Raw genomic sequence first — 21,957 nt, 5'->3', positions numbered from 1 at the left:
AAGCGTTTCTGCTTTGCTCTGCCCATAGGATCTGTAGACCAGCATCGTTAACCTGAAAGTCTTGGAAATCATTTCAGGCACTTGGCACACTTACTGATTCAGAATCTCCATTTTTACAACATCTCTGGGTGATTCTTATTTGCATGTTAAAGTCAGAGAAACACTGGTTAAGGTTTGGTTTGATATGTTTGAGAAGAAAGTATCTGTGCCTTTGAAAAAGAATGTAATTGTTGAATGTATTTGCTGTCCTTGAATATGACACATTTTCAAGGACAGCTCACTGCCTGGCAGTTCAGAGTCAAGAGTGAGGGATGTGATGTCTTGAATAAAGCTGATTTGGTGATTCTGGTGTTAGCCTTCCGTAGTAAGACGCTTCTAACCTTTGAGAATCACAGCTGTAAAGCTTAGTGTTTTGAGATGGTCAGTAGCTCCTTCGTGGATTGTCATTACATTTAGTAACATTATCTTTTTTGGTATTTGTTTCTTTTTCACATTTTTGTTTGTTTACTTTTATGTAGACTTAAATACTTTTTAATTTAAGTGAATGTTTGCTGATAGAAAAAGTACAGATATGCTTAGCTGGAAAACATGATGGGTGGACCTACCAGTCTTGCATTGCAACAGTGAGATAAAAAAGGTGGACGGTTCTTTTCTGAGCAAATTGCCAAAGTATATCATTATATTGAAGAGGCAGTAAGCTTGGCAAACACTTCCTTAAATCAAATAGGAGCTTTTGTGTGAAAAAAAAAACCAGTCCTATTTTCATCCTTAAATAAGAATGGTAATATTATACAGTAAAACAACTTGGGATGATCATGGAAGAACTTTGGTAAATAAGAGTGGTAAAATCAGGGGAAGAATATGTTTTTTCCTAACTGTCTTTTTCTTTTGTGGTTATATTAGTTGATGGAGTTTGCACAGTAGCAAGTTGTGTTGGCAAGGAACTAGCTCCACACGTCAAGAAGCATGGAAGCAAGCTTGTTCCAGAATCTCTTAAAAAAGACCGAAATGGGAAGTCTGCCCTGGATGGTGCTATGGTTGTGGCAGCAAGTAGTGTTCAAGGTAACATAAAGGTCAAGAAATTTAGGAAGTTCTTTTTGCTTAGGAATAGTTTTACTTACTTTTAAATGTATTTGCAGGATTTTCAACTGTCTGGCAAGGACTGGAATGTGCGGCTAAATGCATTGTCAACAATGTTTCAGCAGAAACTGTGCAAACTGTCAGATACAAGTAAGTTGAAATCTATTGTTTTAATAACTTTAAATCTCTTGTACTATTTGGAAAACTCCAGAACAGTTGAAGTGATTGTGTAGTTATTTTTAAGTAACCGATAAAATAATTTTTTCACTTGTTATTTTTAAGTAGGGAGAAGAGTAAAATTTTAGGCAAATTAATAGAATTACTATGACTTTGCTTTATATTACTAATTGTTATAAGTAATTTGTTCATCATTAATGAAAAAGAATAGATTTATTTTTTTTTAATGCCTGGAGTGTCTGTCTGCCTTATTTACCTGCATGTTCTTAATGGGAAAAACGTGAATTATAATTAAACTATTATAGTTTGTTAAAACTAGCCCCTTCTATATACAAAGAATGTTAAATTTGCACACCTTATTTGAATCTACCACTGTGCATTAGCATTGTAATAGACAGATGGTTTGAGAAGACATACCATTAAGAAATGGACAAACAGAAATGAATGATGAATCCAAGCTTATCTGATAAATGGTATTAAAGATATGGCTTTAAAATAGGATCTTCTGATTTTAGCTCTTTATTTTGTCTTTAAAAGTACTGGAGGGCTTGGAGTTCCCGTCGTGGCTGAGTGGTTAACGAATCTGACTAGGAACCATGAGGTTGCAGGTTCGATCCCTGGCCTCGCTCAGTGGGTTAAGGATCCGGCGTTGCTGTGAGCTGTGGTGTAGGTCGCAGATGCGGCTCAGATCCGGTGTTGCTGTGGCTCTGGTGTAGGCCAGCGGCTACACCTGCGATTGGACCCCTAGTCTGGGAAGCTCCATATGCCGCGCATGTGGCCCTTAAAAAAAGACAAAAGACGAAAAAAAATGGAGTTCCCATTGTGGTGCAGTGGTTAACGAATCTGACTAGGAACCATAAGGTTGCAGGTTTGATCCCTGGCCTTGCTCAGTGGGTTAAGGATCCGGCGTTGCTGTGAGCTGTGGTGTAGGTCACAGACACGGCTCGATTCCCACGTTGCTGTGGCTCTGGTGTAGTCCCGTGGCTACAGCTCCTATTAGACCCCTAGCTGGGAACCTCCATATGCCACAGGAGCCGCCCTAGAAAAGGCGAAAAGACCAAAAAAATAAAATAAAATAGAATAAAATAAAGTAAAATAATAAAAAAATAAAAGTACTGGAGGGCTAAAAATTAAATTTAGTAGCTTTGAATTAGTTTAGGTTTTAATATTTAATGCTTATTTAGAAGTAAAAAGTAATATTAATGGCATTCTCAATTCTTGGTTATATGTGTTAATTATTTACTCAGTGGCAGCACTTGCATCATACTTAAATATTGCACGTTGTATGAAGTGCTTTCCATCTGTATTGTTTAATCTTTAAGTACTATCACCACTTCACAGATGAAGAAACCAAAAGCATAGTGTGTTAAATATCTTGTTAAGAATTATACTGCAGGATTTCCCTTGTGGAGCAGTGAGTGAAGGATCCAGAATTGTCACTGCAGTGGCTCTGGTTACTGCTGTGGCTCGGGTTCCATCTTTGGGCTGGGAACTTCCACATGCCACAGGTAGGGCTAAAATAATAATAATAATTGTACTCCATACTATGTGGTAGAACTGAGATGTAAGGCAGATTTTCCTGTCATGCAGGATCAGGGGACAGTGATGGGCCACCATTGTCCATGACAGGATATCCGTGCAACTTTAGTTTGGAGAGTTACTTTGCACCACTACCTAACATGTGTTTAGATACCGCCCCCCCCCCGTAAATTACCTTTGCTTTAGGAAATACTGATCTGATTTCCAGCCTAAGTTGATTTGATCTCCTCAGTCTGAGGTGTGCATACCTTTGAATCAAAGCAGTGTGATGTATCATCTTGGAGTGTCAGTTTTACCAAAAAATTTGGAAAAGAAAATACAGAATAGATCTGAAATTTTGATAGAAATGTAGTCTCCCATCTCACTTCTGCTCTTGCCAATGACCTCTAGTACACACTCTTTTTGCTAAGCTTTTCAGTTGTAATTAGAAAATCTGTTGCAAGAGCAGGAGAAAGTTGAAGGTGTTTTTAGACCAAAAGGGATTTTTTTTTCAGTTTTTTTTTTCTTTTTTACTGTACCACATGGTGACCTAGTTACACATATATGTATACACATTCTTTTCACATTATCGTGTTCCATTATAAGTGACTAGACATGGTTCCCAGTGCTACACAGCAGGATCTCATTGCTAATCCATTCTGAAGGCAAAAGTCTGCAATTATTAACCCTAAGCTCTCAGTCCATCCCATTCCCTCCCCCTCCCCCTTGGCAACCACAAGTAAGTCTATTCTCCAAGTCCATGATTTTCTTTTCTGTGGAAAGGTTCATTTGTGCTGTATGTTAGATTCCAGATACAAGTGATATCATACGGTATTTGTCTTTCTCTTTCTGGCTTACTTCACTCAGGATGAGAGTCTCTGCTTCCATCCATGTTGCTGCAAATGGCATTATTTTGTTCTTTTTATGGCTGAGTGGTATTCCACTGTGTATATATACCACATCTTCCTAATCCAATCATCTGTCGATGGACTTTTGGGTTGATTCCATATCTTGGCTATTGTGAATAGTGCTGTAATGAACATGCGGGTGCATGTGTCTTTTTTAAGGAAAGTTTTGTCCGGATACATGCCCAAGAGTGGGATTGCCGAGTCCTATGGTAGTTCTATGTATAGATTTCTAAGGTGCCTGCATACTGTTCTCCATAGTGGTTGTACCAGCTTACATTCCCACCAACAGTGCAGGAGGGTTCCCTTTTCACCACACCCCCTCCAGCATTTGTTATTTGTGGGCTTGTTAATGATGGCCATTCTGACTGGTGTGAGGTGGTATCTCATGGTAGTTTTGACTTGCATTTCTCTCATAATCAGGGATGTTGAGCCTTTTTTCATGTGCTTATTGGCCATCTGTACATCTTCTTTGGAGAACTGTCTGTTCAGGTCTTCTGCCCATTTTTCATTTGGGTGGTTGGCTTTTTTGCTGTTGAGTTGTATAAGTTGCTTGTATATTTTAGAGATTAAGCCCTTGTCAGCTGCATCATTTGAAACTATTTCCTCCAATTCCTTAAGTTGTCTTTTTGTGTTCTTTTTGGTTTCTTTTGCTGTGCAAAAGCTTGTCAGTTTGATTAGGTCCCGTTGGTTTATTTTTGCTTTTATATTCTGTTGTTTTGGGAGACTGACCCAAGAAAACATTTGTAAGGTTGATGTCAGAGAGTGTTTTGCCTATGTTCTCTTCCAAGAGTTTGATGGTGTCGTGTCTTATATCTAAATCTTTCAGCCATTTTGAGTTTATTTTGGTGCATGGTGTGAGGGTGTGTTCTAGTTTCATTGATTAGATTCTCCTGTGTTAGCACAGATAATTAGGCAGTCATATTGGTAACTAGGAAGTATCTTACTGGGTTTTGTCCATTTTCTACTTTAATGAAAAAATAAAGTTTACCTAAGTACAATTAAGTAGAATCTTTTATTCAAATGTTTAAGATTCACATAAGTATGAAGTACAAGTTTTTGCTGCAGATTTTATTTCTAGACCTTAGAAGAACTTAATATGATGAATAGGGTGTTTTAACAGTGGTTCTGAACTAATTTATTTCTATTAGGGTATATATTGCTATTTTTATCCTTTCCTCCAAAGATTCATGAAATGAAAAAAAAGCAGGTGAGAATTTAAATGGGTTTGTATTCCTATTAGGATACTTTAGTCTCGGTAGTAACTTACGGGAACCTGGAAAGATGGGAGGGGCAGTGGGGAATAGCAGATTTTGTTCAAGTAATACTGTTTTCTTATTTATGAATAATGTGGCGCAAAAGTAGAAATTGCCTTTTTAGGAGAAGAAACTGCAAGTATTAAGCCAGTAATAACTCAATGGTATTGTCACTGAAGAATTAGAAAAGCTAATTATTCTTTTATTTAATTTAGTTCTCAGTAATTTACACAAATTTACATTAACTTACATTTATGAATTTACATTTATTTACTCTATGAAAAGTATTTGATAGAATGAACATTTATGTTTTCTCTAATCCAACTGATATCATAAAAAATTTATTTTTTTTGAAAATTTGTGTTCTTATTGCCTATGAGAAATTATTCCCCTATGTAGTTGTTTCATATCTGCCTTAATTATATGTATTATACCTAGGAGAAAAACATAGGTATTATATAAACATATTTATCTGACTTCTGGTGGTATAAGCCAGTACAGAGGCTTATTTTTTTCATTTAGGCATATTTAAAGGCAGATTCTGTTAGAGGAGTATATACTCCATGCCTTTTATGGTTTTGATTATGATTTAGGACTATGTTCATTGATTATGAATGATTTACCTAAGGATCTGTGTAATTAATTATACTCCTAAATGTTTTGGGTAAACGCAGAAGAAATATTAAGATTTTATTTCTCTCAGTTACACCAATACTTTTGTCCTCTTTTAAGATTTAGGAACATGAATGCCTTGCAGGAACAACTGAAAGCAAAAAGTAACTTTAAACCTGCTATACTTAATTGCACTTTACTATCTATTAAATAATTCATTACTCTTGTACATAGCTTCTAAATTTCACCTTTAAGCTTCTTTTTTCCACTTTAAATTGTTTAGAGGAAAATAACTTCAGTAAGTTAGGTGTATTTTTGTTTTCCTTTCAGTAATACTTTATTTTAGAACACATTTTTGTGAGGAATAAGCTTAGTAAAAATATTTTCCTATAAGGAATATATACTCTTTTAAGGTATGGTATTTTATTGGTTTATTTAGTGAATTTTAATTAAAATTCCCCTTAAGTTTGCACTGGGTAAAGGGAAAAATTCAAATTTGATGGTATTTCCTTTGGCAGATGTCATATTACCCAAAACTAATTCTGCATAACATCTACCCAGGAATTCTACATGTGTATAATTATTATGTATATATAGGGTCAGTGTTATCTTTTCAGTATGGTAACTATACAAATATTTAAACATTATTTTGTCTTTTGGTTATTTTTTTCTTGTTTTTAAATACTGCCAGCTTAACAATTCCATATATAGTATAGTTTCCAGATCCTTCCTTCACCAGTGTTGTTCTCAAAGTGCAGGACTCAGCATTAAACCTAATATTCCAGAGGTGTAGTGACCAGATAAAACAGTGTGATTTGCCTCCCTTGGTTTGGTCATATTTAGCGAGTGATGAAAATGGCACACAAGACAAAGAACATGTCTTTTTAGTAGCTGTTACTTTATTGACCCATATCAAACTTGGGTTTTGTTTTGTTTTTAAATGAATCTTTTGTTTAAAATCTGGAGCTTTGCCTTCTTTTTGAACAGTTGATAGCAGATCTCCTAACAGTATAGTCATTTGTCACCTTTCAGTTTTGTCTCACCAGACACTTCTCAGGCTCGTGGTCTGCTATACCCATTTGTTAAATATTGGTTCTAAGATTTTATTCTGTGTTCCCTTTTCTGTTCTTTGTGGATATCATCTATACCTGTGGCTACAGTTACTTCCTGTGTTTCAGCAGCTTTCAAATCTGTATGTCTTCTCAACTTTTTTTTTCTTTTTTTGTCTTTTTGCCATTTCTTGGGCCGCTCTCATGGCACATGGAGGTTCCCAGGCTAGGGGTCCAATCAGAGCTGTAGCCGCCGGCCTACACCAAAGCCACAGCAACTCGGGATCCAAGCTGTGTCTGTGACCACTGAGCAAGGCCAGGAATCGAACCCGCAGCCTCGTGGTTCCTAGCCAGATTCGTTAACCACTGTGCCACGACGGGAATGCCCTCTTCTTAACTTTTAATCTTCAGGCTCATACATCTAGCTACATAGCACTACGGCCATTCAGTTTCAGTCACCCATCCTTTTTGTTTTTTACATTCATCCTTTGCACTCCAGCCTCATTACCACTACCTTAGAATAGATTTTCATTGTTTTTCACCCACTCACAAGTTGTTTCATAACTGGTACCTCTGTCTCCATCTTAAGCCCTTACATTAATGCAACCTTCATTAGAGCCTTCTAAAACACAAATTTGGTCATGCTCTCCTCATTGATTTCAAGATAAGTTTAAACTCCTCAGCTTCATAAATTGGCCACAACCCACCTGCCTTAGATGGATAGCCTAATAAAGAACTATTTGTTTTAAATATTTAAGACTAATATTTCTGAGAGTAGTTTTGAAGGTTGCATATAAATTGGATTTTAGGGAGTTCCCATCGTGGCGCAGCGGAAACGAATCCAACTAGGAACCATGAGGTTTCGGGTTCGATCCCAGGCCTCGCTGAATGGGTTAAGGATCTGGTGTTGCCATGACCTGTGGTGTAGGTCACAGACTTGGCTTGGATCCCACGTTGCTGTGGCTGTGGTATAGGCCGGCAGCTATAGCTCCGATTAGACCCCTAGCGTGGGAACTTCCATATGCTGCTGGTGCAGCCCTAAAAAGACTAAATAAATAAATAAATAAATAGGATTTTAGGCAGATTTGCTAGAGAGTTGTGACTGAAATTTGCTGTAATTAGTGAAATTTGGAATCATTACTAGTGTGGTGTTTTGGTATACCTTACTGAGTGCCCTGGAAAAATTTCTGAAGAGTCTCATTCACATAGAAAATTGAATCGTATTGACATAGAGAAGTCTTTATATTCATATTTTTATTATTCTTCAATTGGTAATGTTACTCAGTATACAAAATCTAATTTAATAAGATCTACTTTTTAAAAAGAAATTTGAAAAGCTTTATTTATTTATTTATTTTTGCCAGAGATAGGCTTTCTAGTAGTTTGAATCTGAATAAAAAAAAGAACTGAATGGTTACTTATCAAGTAAGAGAAGAGAATAGATACCTGCCGGGAATACTGGCTTTCAGGCATATTGGGAAGCAGAGGTGGTAGGTGAGGCCTACACCACAGCCACAGCAACATAGGATCTGAGCCGCATCTGGGGCCTACACCACAGTTCATGGCAACACTGGATCCTTAACCCACTGAGCAAGTCCAGGGATTGAATCTGCGTCCTCATGGATGCTGGTCAGATTCGTTTCTGCTAAGCTATGATGGGAACTCTGGTGAGGATATATTAAAAAAATAAATAAATAAACTGCTAAAAAGCTGTTTTACAGTATCCTTAAAAAATAACAATTTTATGGAATTCTCAAAGGGCTTTAATGTACACATCTCATTTATAAGATAAAGAGAGGAAATTGATGAAGTGCCAAGAGGTTGACTTCACCAGGGTCACTTGGCTAGTTGTTGGCATAGTTGGTGTTAGAATCTAGTTTTCCAACTCGCAGTTTGGTACTTTTCTCTAAATTAATAGGAGTTGCCACTGAAGTGAAACAACTCAGAAGAACAAGAAAAATCATCAGGGTACCAACACAGAATTTTTTCCCCCAGTATATTATTAGGAATAACGCAGTCTTTAGAGTGGTGTTGCCTATAGGAATATTGTGAGTGCAGTTAGAGGTATCAACGTTGCAGATGCTCAGAAGTGGAAGTTTATGAATCTGGAGGATTTCCTATACTCAGGATCACTAATATGGCCACATTCTTAAGTTGTCATTTCACTTCCAGCAATGAAAAGAGAGAAGCCTGAAGGAGTCCTGCTCAAGGAGGAGTCACGGGCACACTGCCAGGGCTGAAACTGCCACCAGCCTCTTCTTCTCATTGAGCCTTTGCCATTGCCACCTAATAGCATTTGTGACTGGGGCTTGGTTGACTGTGAGAAGGCGCCATGCCCTCTGCAACATCATCAAATGCTGTGGCATATGGAAGTTCCCAGGCTAAGGGGCCAATCAAAGCTGCAGCTGCCAGCCTATGCCACAGCCACAGCAATGCCAGATCTGAGCCACATCTGCAGCCCACACCACAGCTTACGGCAGTGCCAGATTCTTTAACCCACTGAGCTAGGCCAGGGATCAAACCTGTAGCCTCATGAATACTAGTCGGATTATTAACTCCCTTCACAGTATTTTTGGTAAAGGAGAAAATACAGCCATGTCACAGTGTGATTTTATTCTTTACTGTGTTTTATTAATTAAATTGAAACCTAACCTTTGATTTTGCTGTCAAGGATAACACACTAGTCATGTAACTTATTTAATACTATCTCATCAGAAGACCTAAATTTACATGTATAATTTCATTGAACTGTCTCTAATCTTTCTTTTGAAGATATGGGCATACTGCTGGAGAAGCTACACACGATGCGGTGGACTCTGCCATCAATGTTGGTGTAACTGCCTATAATATCGACAACATTGGCATCAAAGCAATGGTGAAGAAAACTGCAAAACAAACGGGACACACACTCCTTGAGGACTATAAAATAATTGATAAGTCAAAGGGGGAAAATCAAAGAGGAGGAGCAGGTGCAAACGTGAAAGAGGAGAAGGGTGAGCAGACAGAGGAGCTAGAGAAGAATGGGGCAAAGAAGAAAGATAAATGATGGAAGTGCTACGGATTGCCTATACCAAAGCCTTACAGATGGATGTGATTTTGTAAAATAGGCAAATATGGAATTCCCCGCAGATTAACCAGGATTTAAAATTGTATTCATTCCTACAGAGTGACTATTCCATGAGCTTTATGGCATGTATTCTACTTACAAGGAAGAGTCTGGCCTTGAGATATATATTCTTTGTGAGTTTATTTTTTTCCCAAATGGCTAAAATATTTTTGATGTTAAAATAAGACTAATAATGTGCTATAAACCTCATTAAACCTAATGTTAAAATATTTTTGTATTTACTGTCTTTCAGAAAGCAGAGTAGGAAATTATATATTTACATAAAATTTCACATTTCGTTCTGTTTTTACTGGAAAGGGATGACTTAAAATATTGTCTGTTTTTGCACTAATTGTGGATTTTCTTTATAGATGCTTGTTGGAACTTTCAGTATGTAAGCTAAACAAAAACTGTAATCCCAAACTAAAATAATTACCCCATAAAACTTAGAAGACTTTTTCAAAACAAGGAATAGACTAATCATGAAAAAATGAGGTTCTATAAAATCATTTGGTAGTTTATCTGTTAGGAAATAGGATGGTCTTTTTGATTTAAAATGTATACAAATAGATTTTTAAGTCTTCTAGATTTAGACTGTTGTTGATCTGTAAGGGATGTCAGTTTGGGAGTATGGTTGGTATTGTATCAGCATTCGTAGTGATTATTACCACTTTAATTGAACAAAAAATAATCACTTTTACCATATCTACTTCTGTAAGTTTTTTCGAAAGGCTGAATTTTTTAGCCTAAATATAAAATAAAAATATAAATAGTTGAGTTTATGGATGGTAATTTTTATTTTGGGATTCAGTCATTGGAATTTTACATATTAAGGAGCCAGTAGATTAAATTATTAGAAAGATTTTATTCATAATTAAGGAAAAGAATGTGAAGACTTGAGGCTTAATCCATGGTAAGGTGGGCGTAAGTGTTCACTTTGGCAGAAGACACGCTATTCACAGACCTATAAGGTACAAATATATAAATAAATAGCTAATGGCATTTTGTTTTTGTTTACTGATTTAAAGATTGGCATTGATTTTCATAGTGTAGTCCCTTCTAATATTTCTGAACCTCCAATTGCAATGTAGCTTCTTAGGCTTTATTTGAAACTATCTAAAAAATGTACTTTGTGAATAAACTATCTTTGAATTACTTGGCCTCAAAACGTATTCACTGGTTTGTATTTCAGAAACACGGAATTGGTGGAGCCTTTCCCTAGGGCCAAGGATGATGTACTAGTTAAAATGGAAATAAAATTGAATTGATAAGTAGCTTCCGTCAGTCTCTGCTTTATTTAAGAAATGGAATGACAAATAGTGGAGCCTAAAGTTTAAAAGATTACCTTAGAGCAGAGGTGAGCAAAACTGGGTTTGTCAACAGGAATCTAGTTGTCCATTTCACTCATTCACCTTTGTTCCCTTGGTTATGGGTTGCCTTTTCAGATCAACAGCTAGATAAAATTACAGTTATGGAAACGGAGACGTCCCCAGATCTGTAGTGAGTGAGCTGGAGACCCGGTAGAGTGGATGTGCTGTTTCAGCCCAAGAAGGCCTGAGAACCAGGAAAGCCAGTGGTATGTGTTCCAGTCTGAAAAGCCCAGAGGCGTGGGACCCAGCGGGCTTATGTTTCAGTCTGAGTTTGAAGGCCAGAAAAGACCAGTTTACCAACTAAAGCAGTCATGAAGGATGAGTTCCCTCTTACTCAGCCCTTTTGTTCTATTCAGGTTTTCAATTGATTGGGTGAGGTCTACCCATCTTAGTGGGAGAGACCTGGTTTACTCAGTCTACTGATTGAAATGTTAATCTCACCTACAAACACCTATAGACACACCAGAATATTTGGTCAATTATCTGGACACCCTGTTGCCCAGTTAAGCTGACAAATAAAATTAACCATCATAGCTTCTTTGCCCAGTTTTCATTTTTTAGAGGCCTTTTCACCTAGGTCTCTTGTGGCTCTTTGAGATAAAAACAGATCTAGTGCCTGAAAAACAGGTCTCCACATTTACTGCTGCCAGAGTTCATCCTCACTTCACCTCTGCAGACTCACCCTCCATGCCATAGTGGGCAGTTTTCTGGCAGCACCTCTGGGAACCTCCCTGCTATAGAAATAATGATGGCTAATGTTTACATAGTGCTTACTGTGAACCAGTAGTGTAAGTGCTGTTCATAGATGAACTCGTTTTTTGTTTTTGTTTTTTTTTTTTTTTGGTCTTTTTGCTATTTCTTGGGCCGCTCCCACGGCATATGGAAGTTCCCAGGCTACGAGTCGAATCGGAGCTGTAGCCACTGGCCTACACCAGAGCCACAGCAACGCGGGATCCGAGCCACGTCTGCAACCTACACCACAGCTCACGGCAACGCCGGATCGTTAACCCACTGAGCAAGGGCAGGGACCGAACCCGCAACCTCATGGTTCCTAGTCGGATTCGTTAACCACTGCGCTACGACGGGAACTCCTGAACTCGTTTTAATCTCAACATTCTTAGGAGGTGTATATACCGTTAGTCCTTATTTCACAGAATAGGAGACTGAGGCCTAGAGATGTTAAGTAACTTTTCCAAGATAGAAGGGAACAGTATGAAAGTAGGGCTCACCCACATGCCTCAAAGAAGGGACCTACATAGTACAGTGACTGCTAGGCCGGGCTTAAACAGGTAGATGGGAAAAGACAAATGGTTTTTATAGATTTCTTCTGGTTCCAGCTGCTTATCAAATTTTTATTACAATTCTATTGGATTGATGGTTGGTAGAAAATTTCTTGGTACTAGCAGAATAGATCAACAATCCTAGATTTTGGTGATAGTGTGGGCTTTTGTCTTTTTCATTGTCTTCACATCTAAGCTAAGCAAAGGCAGGCTTATCAGGTAAGTCTATAAAATAATGCTATGCTTAAATGGAAATTAGTTCTGTGGTCTATTCTTGCCAAAATGAAGACTAGGTGTTTTTAAACAGACTTCCTAATGGATTTCGTCATTTTGTGTTTTAGTAACAGAAATGCTTAAAAGAAAACATTTCATTGATTTCTGAATAGCTTTTTTTCTTCAAAAATTTTTTTTCTATTCACAATATAAAGATCCAAATGGGAGTTCCTGTTGTGGCACATGGGAAACAAATCCAACTAGTATCCATGAGTATGTGGATTCGATCCCCCGCCTCACTCAGTGGGTCGGGGGTCCACTGTTGCCATGAGCTGTGGTGTAGGTCGCAGATGTGGCTTGGGTCCCTTGCTGCTGTGGCTGTGGCATAGGCCAGCAGCTGTAGCTCCAATTTGATTCCTAGCCTGGGAACTTGCATATACCGCAGGTGTGGGCCTAAAAAGGAAAAAAAAAAAAAAAATATATATATATATATATATATATATATCCAGAAAGATGAATTTTTAAAAAATTAACACAGATCAGAAGAAAAATAGAAATCCCAAATAATGTCTTTAAATGTATTCTATGTGAAAAAAAAAAAAGTCGTATGTAAAGAAACAGTTTGATCAACCAGGAGACTACTCATTGAGGAGAAAGTGGCTAGTGGGGGAAAGTGTTCTCTCTCCAATCCCCACCCCCTCCTAATCTATTCTGTTGGAATTCAGAAGACAAATTTGTTAGCTAAGAGCAAACTGCTGGAGTGCTAATCGAAGACTTCCCTTAGCTCCAGCATTTATCTTGCGAACCATTTTATAGTTTATTTGATACAAACTGCTCAGTATAGCAACCATAGGTTAGTTTTGTCAATTTTAATAATATAATAGCCAGTTATTTTACCAGCAAAAGCAAGCTTATTAGGAATAGCCAGAGGAACTGCAATTTGAGATAGGTGAACTATGGCGGATCACGAAACAATCCAGAGGACAGGGACTGGAAACTTGTTTTAGAGAGAAAAGGAGGAGGTTAAGAAGGGTCGCAATAATCAGGGAGTCCAGCGCAGGAAGCTGGGAGTCTTATAAAGTATGAAAGCTTCTCATTGACTAGGCTGACGACTCAGAAGTTTTCTCCCTGGAGGATACTAAAGAAGAGGTACCTTCCTGTCCTAGACAGACGTTTCTCGCTGTTAAGAGTAACTGAGGATGTATGGCAGGGTGTGTGAGCTCCTCCTACAGGCCTGCCCTGACTCCAATTATAGTTGTGGTTTCTTCAATTCCACTTTCTAACATTTCCCCCATAAATTATCAGTTTTCCAGGAATCTCCAGTAAGCAGCAATAACATACTCAAATGTGCTTTTTATGCTCCCGCCCCCAATCTTTTTTTCCATTTATAGGTACATGACCAATAGCATTTACTGACCACTCTGGGTCACTTTTCTCAGCAGTAAAAAGGCAGTAAACAGAACAAAGGAACTCCACCAGACTCCTTGAGCTGATTTCTGTTAGAAAACATGGTCCCAATGCTCACACTTCTCAAGTTTGTTCAACGGATGGAACATGTACCAGAGAAGTCAGAGGTAAAGTGAGCTGCATCTTTCGACCGGAGCCACGGATGGAACTAAAGCACAGGCATACCAAGAGTAGAATGCAAAGTTTGCAATTACAAGTACAATCATGAAATTTCAAGTTGCAGTTGGGGCAGCTTTCAGCTAGGTCCGCAGACAGCTGCCAGATTTGCCTGAATTCAAAGACAATCTGAACTGAAGGCTCAAACAATCAGAATTCTAGTACCTTCTTCAGAGTCCTCCTCCCCAGACTCTCTGAGCCAAAGCCTGGGGGCTTGGTTAACTTAAGCAAAGAAAGGCACAGCTGTTCTGGGATCCAGCCCTTCCCTAACGAGGGCTATGAGCAACATGAAGGGCGGGCATGTGTCGGGGTTTAAGCAAAGCAGCCAAGGCCAACAGCCCTCGACACCTTATCCTCAGGCACGCAGGCCACGCACACTCCCCCTGCCATCTTGGGCAAGGCTTGCCCCCTCTGCGGGTTTGGGAGAAGGGTGGACGCCGCGGCCCACAGGACTTTCGACGGAGTTTGGAGGTGTCCCTAGCACAAGCAGCCCTCCTCGCGTTGAAGCCGCTCTGGGCAGCCCAGCCTGTGTCCCGCCCCCACCGCCGTCCTGTGACGTCACCCGGAGGCGCCGAGATGCGACCGTGAGGCAGGTCGCCCTGACAACGGCCAGACCAAGTTTGGCCTCTCCCAGCTTCTGGGTGTCCCCTGAGGTTTAGCGTTTGGAGCCGGTCGAGGGAAGGGTGTGGGTGGCTTCTGATCTAACACTATGGAGGAGGGACGAAGCGACAACTTCGACGGTGTGAGCACCGACCGCCTTAAATTGGGGTTACTAGAAGAAATCCACCTGAAGTGAGTTGGAGGGGGGGGCGCACTCCCTTCGGGTGTAGGGTTCACGTCCGCGCCTGCGCCTGTTGGTGCCCCGTGGTTTACGGCCAAAACCACTGAGGCCGATGTGGCACCTGCAGTGTGATTAATACCTGGGCAAAAGTAGTGACATCAAGAAGCAGTGTTTTATAGCAAAGATTCCTTTACCTCTTACATTTGCTATTAGAAATAGGTTTTGAGTTAGGATGTCCTGCCTTCAGGATCAAGCCAAATGGAGTGCCCTGTGTGCATATACTACATGATGCTGAAATATCAGTTTGCTGTTGATGGTCCACTAATTTCAGGGTTTCTGTTTCAGATTCAAAAGGTTGAAATATCATGCTTCTCTTTCATCCCTTTAGAAGAGCTTAATAATTTGGTGACATTTTGTAAAAATGAAGCCCCTACTATATATAGTTCTTAAAATACTCAGTATTAATACTTTTTACTGGAGGATTTCCGTTGCCCTGAACTGTGGTGTAGGTCGCAGACGCGGCTCAGATCCCACGTTGCTGTGGCGGTAGCGTAGGCTGGCAGCTGCAGCTCCAATTAGACCCTTAGCCTGGGAACCTCCATGTGCCACGGTTGCGGCCCTAAAAAAGACAAAAAACAAACAAACAAACAAAAAAACCTTACTACTAAGTCTTTGAAACTTTTTAAATATTTTTAAAAAGAAGCCCACATCCACACCATCAGGCTCCAGGAGAGCTAGATTCTTCTGTCCCTATGGCTTCTTGCTTTTTTTCTCTATTATAGCCCCACCACGCTCTTTTAACTCTTCAGTTATTTCTTGATCTGGTACTCAACTGTAAGCACTCTGAGGACAGGTTCTGTATTCCCTGAAGCAACAGAGTATAGGAACCAGTACTTTAGAGAAATCCTGCGTAAATTCAAATCCTAGCTCTTGTTACACAGCAACTACAAGGTCTTGGGCAAGTTAATGAACCTCTTAAGTCTAAGTTTGGTGTAGAAACTATTATCTCACACGTAGGGTTGTTGCCAGGACTAAGTGAAATGTATGTTAAGTACTTAGCATTGGCTTGCAATCAACATTCAGGGGAAGTTAGCTCCTACTATTGCTGATGATCTGTTTGTGTACTGTAGTATCTTCAGCCTTAGTTTAATACCTTTAACATAATAGACATTCAAAAATATGTATTGAATATATGATTCTGACATCATATTTTGATAACAAATATGCTATTTACTGATGTCCTAAATAGATAATCTCTGGAATGCTCTTTGTGTGTGTGTGTGTGTGTGTGTGTGTGTTTTAAGTATTTCTTTTTTCCTCTTTGTTTCAGGTTATCAGTTGTTACCCATTACCCTATTTCTTTCCTTTTCTCTTTCTTTCTTTCCTTCCTTCCTTCCTTCCTTTCTTTCTGTCTGTCTGTCTGTCTGTCTTTCTGTCTTTCTGTCTTGTCTTTCTTTCTTTCTTGTGTATGTGTGTCTTTTTAGGGCTGCACCCTCAGCCTATAGAAAGTCCCAGGCTAGGGGTTGAATCAGAACCATAGCCTCTGGCCTACGCCACCACCATAGCAACACCTGGATCCAAGTTGCATCTGTGATCTACACTGCAACTTGCAGCAATGCCAGATCCTTAACCCGCTGAGCAAGGCCAGGGATCCAGCCCACATTTTCATGGATACTAGTTGATTCTTAACCTGCTGAGCCACAATGGGAGCTCCGCTATTCCTTGTATAATAATTTGCAGCTCATTTGCTGGGCTTTGAGAAACTAGGTAATCAATTTCTTGGGGTAAAAGTTAAGAGTAAAGGGTTTTTAGTGGTTAGTTGTGGGGAGGCTTTGAGCTTTAGTTCATATTAATGTCCTTCTGGACCCGAGTTATCAAAAGCCTGCACTTGCCTGGCTCCTGATTCTCAACCAGGACTTCAGTAGGTTTCAATATAGGTTTTTCTTGAAATAATGGTGGGTTACTATGTATTATTCTTTTCATGTTATTTTTAATTGAATAATTAACAAAATGTGTTTAATAATAGGGATATTGTCCAACTCTCAGTGCTTGAAATAGAACACAAGGTAGCAGAACTGGAAGCCAAACTCAGTACTGATGATGAAGGTATGTAACTAAATATTTTTATTTACAACTCTTGTGTGGTTATTGTTCATTTTATCAAGATACCTATAGAATGTTAAATTGCATATTTGGAATAATAGTGCCAATGTTTCAGTATTGCTCTTTGGCAGCGTTAATAATAATTTAATACAGAGGCTTTAAAAACTGGTATTTCGGAGTGCCCAACCTGTTACTTCATAATTATTCATCTACTTATAAATTCAAAATGTTCACTCTTCAATTAGTAAAACCTTTGTTACATGAGACCAACACATTATTTCCTAAGTAGATAATAAAATACCACAAGATTTCTGTTAACTGATGTTAATACTCTTCATACTAAATGCTAGTTTTAGGGTATAATGTTAAAGTTTTTATCTAGGTTTTGGCTGTTTGTGTTAGAAGACTGGGGGAGGGGAAGGTGAGTGTTTCACACACACACATACACACATATCACACTCACCTAGATACAGGTGCATACCCATGTATCCTTAAAAGTTATAATGTATCCCGGACGTTAATTCATTATACAAGTGTTGACTGAGATCCTGTCATACATTAACACTTTGGATGAAAGACCTTTCTTTTCTCTTTTTTAAAGAGGTTCACTAATTATTGGGAAGAAGTGTCAAACTAAAATATGAATGTGAGAGGTGACGGAAGTTTTGTATTAGGAGAAATGGAAACTCAGGCAAGGGAAACATAACAACTCGGATGAGGGCAAAGGAGGCAGTGCTTGAACTGAATGCTACAGAAGAGTAGGAATTTATTAGGGCTGTCGGGTGATCTTTGGTTCTTAAAAAAACTCATACTTCTCTCTTCTTCTATTGGGGAAGCCATGAACAAATGGATTAGTAGCCATCTGACAGATAAAACGCTACTGTTCATAATACCAAGTGCTCTGTTAAAGCTTCTTTGGAGAACACTGCATTGCCTCAGGCCTGAAGTAGCTTCCTACATCTTCATGTCTATGACTTTGATAAAACTGATTCTCTGGGGCAGACTGAGCACACTTACTAAGTAGTTGCACTGGCAAGGCTGGCTGGAATTTCCTCATCAATCTAACTCTAGACAGAGCAGTCATGCTCACAGGTACAATTGCAATAACTATGCCCCTCATAAAGCGTGAGCCCAGCAAGTTGTATTATCCACAGCCTTTCTCACAGAGAGGAGCTGGTATGTGGGTATAAAGAGGACAGGTGAAATGGTAGGCGAGAAAGTTCTTTCCTCAGTGGGTCAAGCTAAAGCCTAAGGCGAAGGACAGAAACGTTTATCCCTTTTTCAGCATCAAGTAAGGCCAGGGACTGTGTCAGGTGTGGTGTTTATTACTATCCTGTTTATGGAAAATGAAATTTAGGAATTTAAATAAGTTGCTACAGTCACATAGCCAGGGAGTGACAGAGCCATGATTTCATCCTAGGTCATCTACCACTACCGCCATCACCATGACAACTGTTGTCACCCCCATCAGCTCTCAGTAGTTCTGGCTCTCTACTGATGCGTAACCAAGCACTCTATTATTTAAGGGCTTAAATAACAAATTATCTCTCACAAGTCTGTAATTGACTGGGTTCATCAGGGAGCTTCTTAATTGGGGTCTTGGGTGATTGCAGTGAGATACAGTCTGGTGCTCAGTCATCAGGAGGTTCGGCTGAGCTGGACATTCTCAGATCACTCACCCACATGGTGGGCAACTCATACTGAGTGTTGGCTGGGAGCTCAGCTGGGGCTGCCCATGAGAAAGGCCTTCACCTGGCTCTTGTAGCTTTTGTGTCTCACAGCACGGTACCCAAGAGGAAGCATTCCAAAAGGCACAGTGACAGAAATTGCCAGGCCAGTTAAGGGTGACTTCCAGAACTGGCAGTGCCATTTACCCATATTCTATTGGTCAAAACTTACATGTTCAAGGGGATGGAGAAGTCAAATCTGCTTTTCAAGGTCACAGTGCAGAACATGTGGGAGCATTAAACATAATGCCTTTTGAGGAGGACTCTTAAGTAACTGATAAAACGGAGCCTAGATTGTAATGAGAATGTGACAGGAGATGAGGTTAAGTTTTATGAAGAAGACAAATGAAGACTAGTCTTTAACATGCTGCTAATGAATTTGTATTTATCCTGAAGGCAATGGGGTTTTATTGAAGGTTTTTAAAAATAAATTCACTACTGTTTAGTATTATAAAAAAGATGCACAAGTGACAACTATGGATACATCTCTTTTGGTAATTCTTTCACACTTTCCACTCTCTCCTCCCCGTTCTCACTCTCAGCTCATGAGCTTACCTTCCTCTTTCAAAGAGAAGTGGGGAGCAATCCGAAGAGGATTTCCACATGTTGCTATCCAGTCAGCCCCCAGTTGCCTGCGTGTTTGCACATCCTCTTCCTTCTCTCCTGTTTCTCTGCACGCTCTGTCCTTACTCTCACCCAAGGCTAATCCTTCGCCTTGTGCAGTAGATCCCACCTGCTCTCACCTCCTCAGCAGCATCACTCCAGTGATTCACTGTCCTCTCTCTTTCCTGCACCAGCTGTGTTCCTGGTTCCCCTGGATCATCCCCAATGGCATTCAAACACGCCAGATTTATTTTATCTAAAAAACGAATGGCAAACCTCCTTTGGTGTCACATTTCCCCTTCTGCTGCTATCCTCTTGCAACTTTCACTCCTCTGTGTTCAGCAAAACTCTTCAAAAGAGCAATTTTCTACTTCCACTCTATCTTTATTCCTGTTTAATAAGAATAGGACCTGATTTGTTATTGGATTAATATTTAGGCAAAACAGCAAAACAACCAATTTCAGAGGGCTTCACATTCCTGTAGTGGCCTTTTGAAGTCTTTTAGGATTCATAGGAAACCATAAACAAACAGAGTGGTTTATGTTTTAAGTGAATCTGAATTTCGTGATCTTAAAGCTCAGTGACGAGACAAAGAACAGGAAAGAAAATATCCAAGTGGCTTTTTGAGTAAGAAGAGTCAGTGTTGGTGTAGAGCTTGAAGTACATTTTTAAAAATTCAAACCTCACAGCTACTCTTTGAAAAAAACTATTACTTCTTACAGATGAAAAACTGAGATTCGGGGATTCTAAATGTCTTTCTCAAGGCTTCAGAGGTGGGGAGGGTTCTGCAGTTTGTATTCAGGCATTTTGGCATCAGATCCCACACTGTTAGCCTCTCCTTCTTTCCACTTTAGTGTCCTAAGTTTGCTGCTCAAGTTTTTTCATCTAAAGAAGAGAACCTTGGTTTTCTGAGGCTCTGGAGTGTTGCTCATCTACACCTAGAAATGGGCCACATTTGCCCAGCACAAGCACGGACTTGGACTCACTTTAATCAGAAGTTTTACAGAGTTTCCATCGTGGCTTAGTGGTAGTGAACCTGACTAGGATTCATGAGGATGCAGGTTCAATCTCTGGCCTTGCTCAGTGGGTCAAGGATCTGGTGTTGCCATGAGCTGTGCTGTAGGTTGCAGATGCAGATGTGGCTCAGATCCCGCGTGGCTGTGGTGTAGGCTGGCATGTACAGCTCTGATTTGACCCCATAGCTCTGGGAACTTCGATATGCCTCAGGTGTGGCCTTAAAAAAAAAAAAAAAATTTACGTACAATCAACTGAAACTTCTCTTGTCAAGGTCACTAGTGATGACTATGAATTTCCAAAATCCGGTGTCACGTCTCAATCTTAATCTTGACTTACCAGCAGCATCACTGCAGTTGGTCACCCTCATCCTTGAAACTGTTTGCTTGGCTTCTGGGACACTGCACTCTCTTGGTATTCTTCGTACCTACTGGCCACTCCTCATTTCTCTTCATCTTCGGGAGTTCTAAAAACTTGGAGTGCCCCAGGGCTCAGCCCTCTGACTCTTCTGTGATGCATGCACCCACTGCTTATGGGGGTCTCCTCTGGTCACATGGTATGAAGCACCATTGCATACTGACCACACCCAGACTTCCATCTCCATCCCGCCCTCTCCTTTGAGCTCCTTTGGAGTCTTCATTTGTAGGCTGGTTTCTAGTTCAAAACTCTTTGGCTATTAAGTAATTTATTAATAGATCAAATAGTTTTTATAAACTCATCTTAGTAAATGCTGAAAAATGTTTCGATAAAATTCAATTTGTTTGCCTATTTAAAAAAAAAATTCTAATTATCTCAAACTTGTGTAATACTTAATGATGAAACATTGGAGGCATTCCCATTCCTGGAAAAAAGCAAAGATGTCTCCTGCCACCATTAAAATTTAATATTGTTTTGACCATTCCAGTTAAGCAATATAACATGAAATATAACTAAGAGCTATAGCAGTTAGATAGAAAGAAATAAAATTATATTTTGCAACTTTTATAACTTGATATCCAGAACTTTCCAGGGGATCAATTGTAAAATTAGTTTGTTAGCAAAAAATTAGAAAATGATTGGATACAGTACTGGAAGAAATTTCTATTTAAAAAAATTTCAGCAGTAATCAATTAGAAAGTAGTGTTTTTAACAATTGCGCCAACAGTTCTATCCTAAGTCTTAAAATATCTGAATATCCTTGATAAGAAATACTGACGTATCTGAAGAGATAGCAGAAGACTATAAGGGAGTAATAACCATAAAGCCAGACTTCTCGCCTTGTTCAACATAGGGGATTTCGTTTTGGAGAAAAACCCTCAAAGAAAGTGAAATTGGGAAATTTATTAATAGGCTTTATAAGCGGGACATAGACTTTTCCTATATAGGAGAATTGGATGTTATACATGTGCTCATCCTCATGAAATTAATTTACTGATATGTAATATTTATTAAAACACAGAGCTTTCTTTCCCTTGACTTCAGTAACTGACTCTAAAGTTAACTGGATGAATAAACAGGGATAACTGATAAGAAACCGTGGAGGTCAGGGGATTCCTCCCAG

The 21,957-nt window shown here is 39.3% G+C and overlaps 2 protein-coding genes across 3 annotated transcripts in view; both read left to right on the top strand.

Moving 5' to 3' along the window:
- The window catches only part of SPART (spartin), a 32,990-nt gene extending 22,013 nt beyond the window's left edge, over positions 1 to 10,977 (top strand). For both annotated transcript variants that reach the window (XM_047756001.1, XM_047756000.1), the window contains exons 7-9: positions 904 to 1,062; positions 1,140 to 1,230; positions 9,370 to 10,977. In XM_047756001.1, coding sequence (XP_047611957.1) covers positions 904 to 1,062; positions 1,140 to 1,230; positions 9,370 to 9,643 — 524 coding nt within the window. In that variant the 3' untranslated portion in view covers positions 9,644 to 10,977. The remainder of the gene's footprint in view (positions 1 to 903; positions 1,063 to 1,139; positions 1,231 to 9,369) is intronic.
- A 3,787-nt stretch (positions 10,978 to 14,764) lies between these two features.
- Positions 14,765 to 21,957, top strand: part of SOHLH2 (spermatogenesis and oogenesis specific basic helix-loop-helix 2) — a 106,650-nt gene continuing 99,457 nt past the window's right edge. Inside the window, 2 exon segments of the mRNA XM_047755809.1 lie at positions 14,765 to 14,981; positions 16,997 to 17,076. Of these exon segments, the coding sequence (XP_047611765.1) occupies positions 14,899 to 14,981; positions 16,997 to 17,076 (163 nt within the window). The 5' untranslated portion in view covers positions 14,765 to 14,898.

This window comes from Phacochoerus africanus, chromosome 13 (assembly GCF_016906955.1).
Source record: "Phacochoerus africanus isolate WHEZ1 chromosome 13, ROS_Pafr_v1, whole genome shotgun sequence".
NCBI classification, from domain to species: Eukaryota; Metazoa; Chordata; class Mammalia; order Artiodactyla; family Suidae; genus Phacochoerus; species Phacochoerus africanus.
This window is presented reverse-complemented; position numbering and strand designations above follow the sequence as displayed.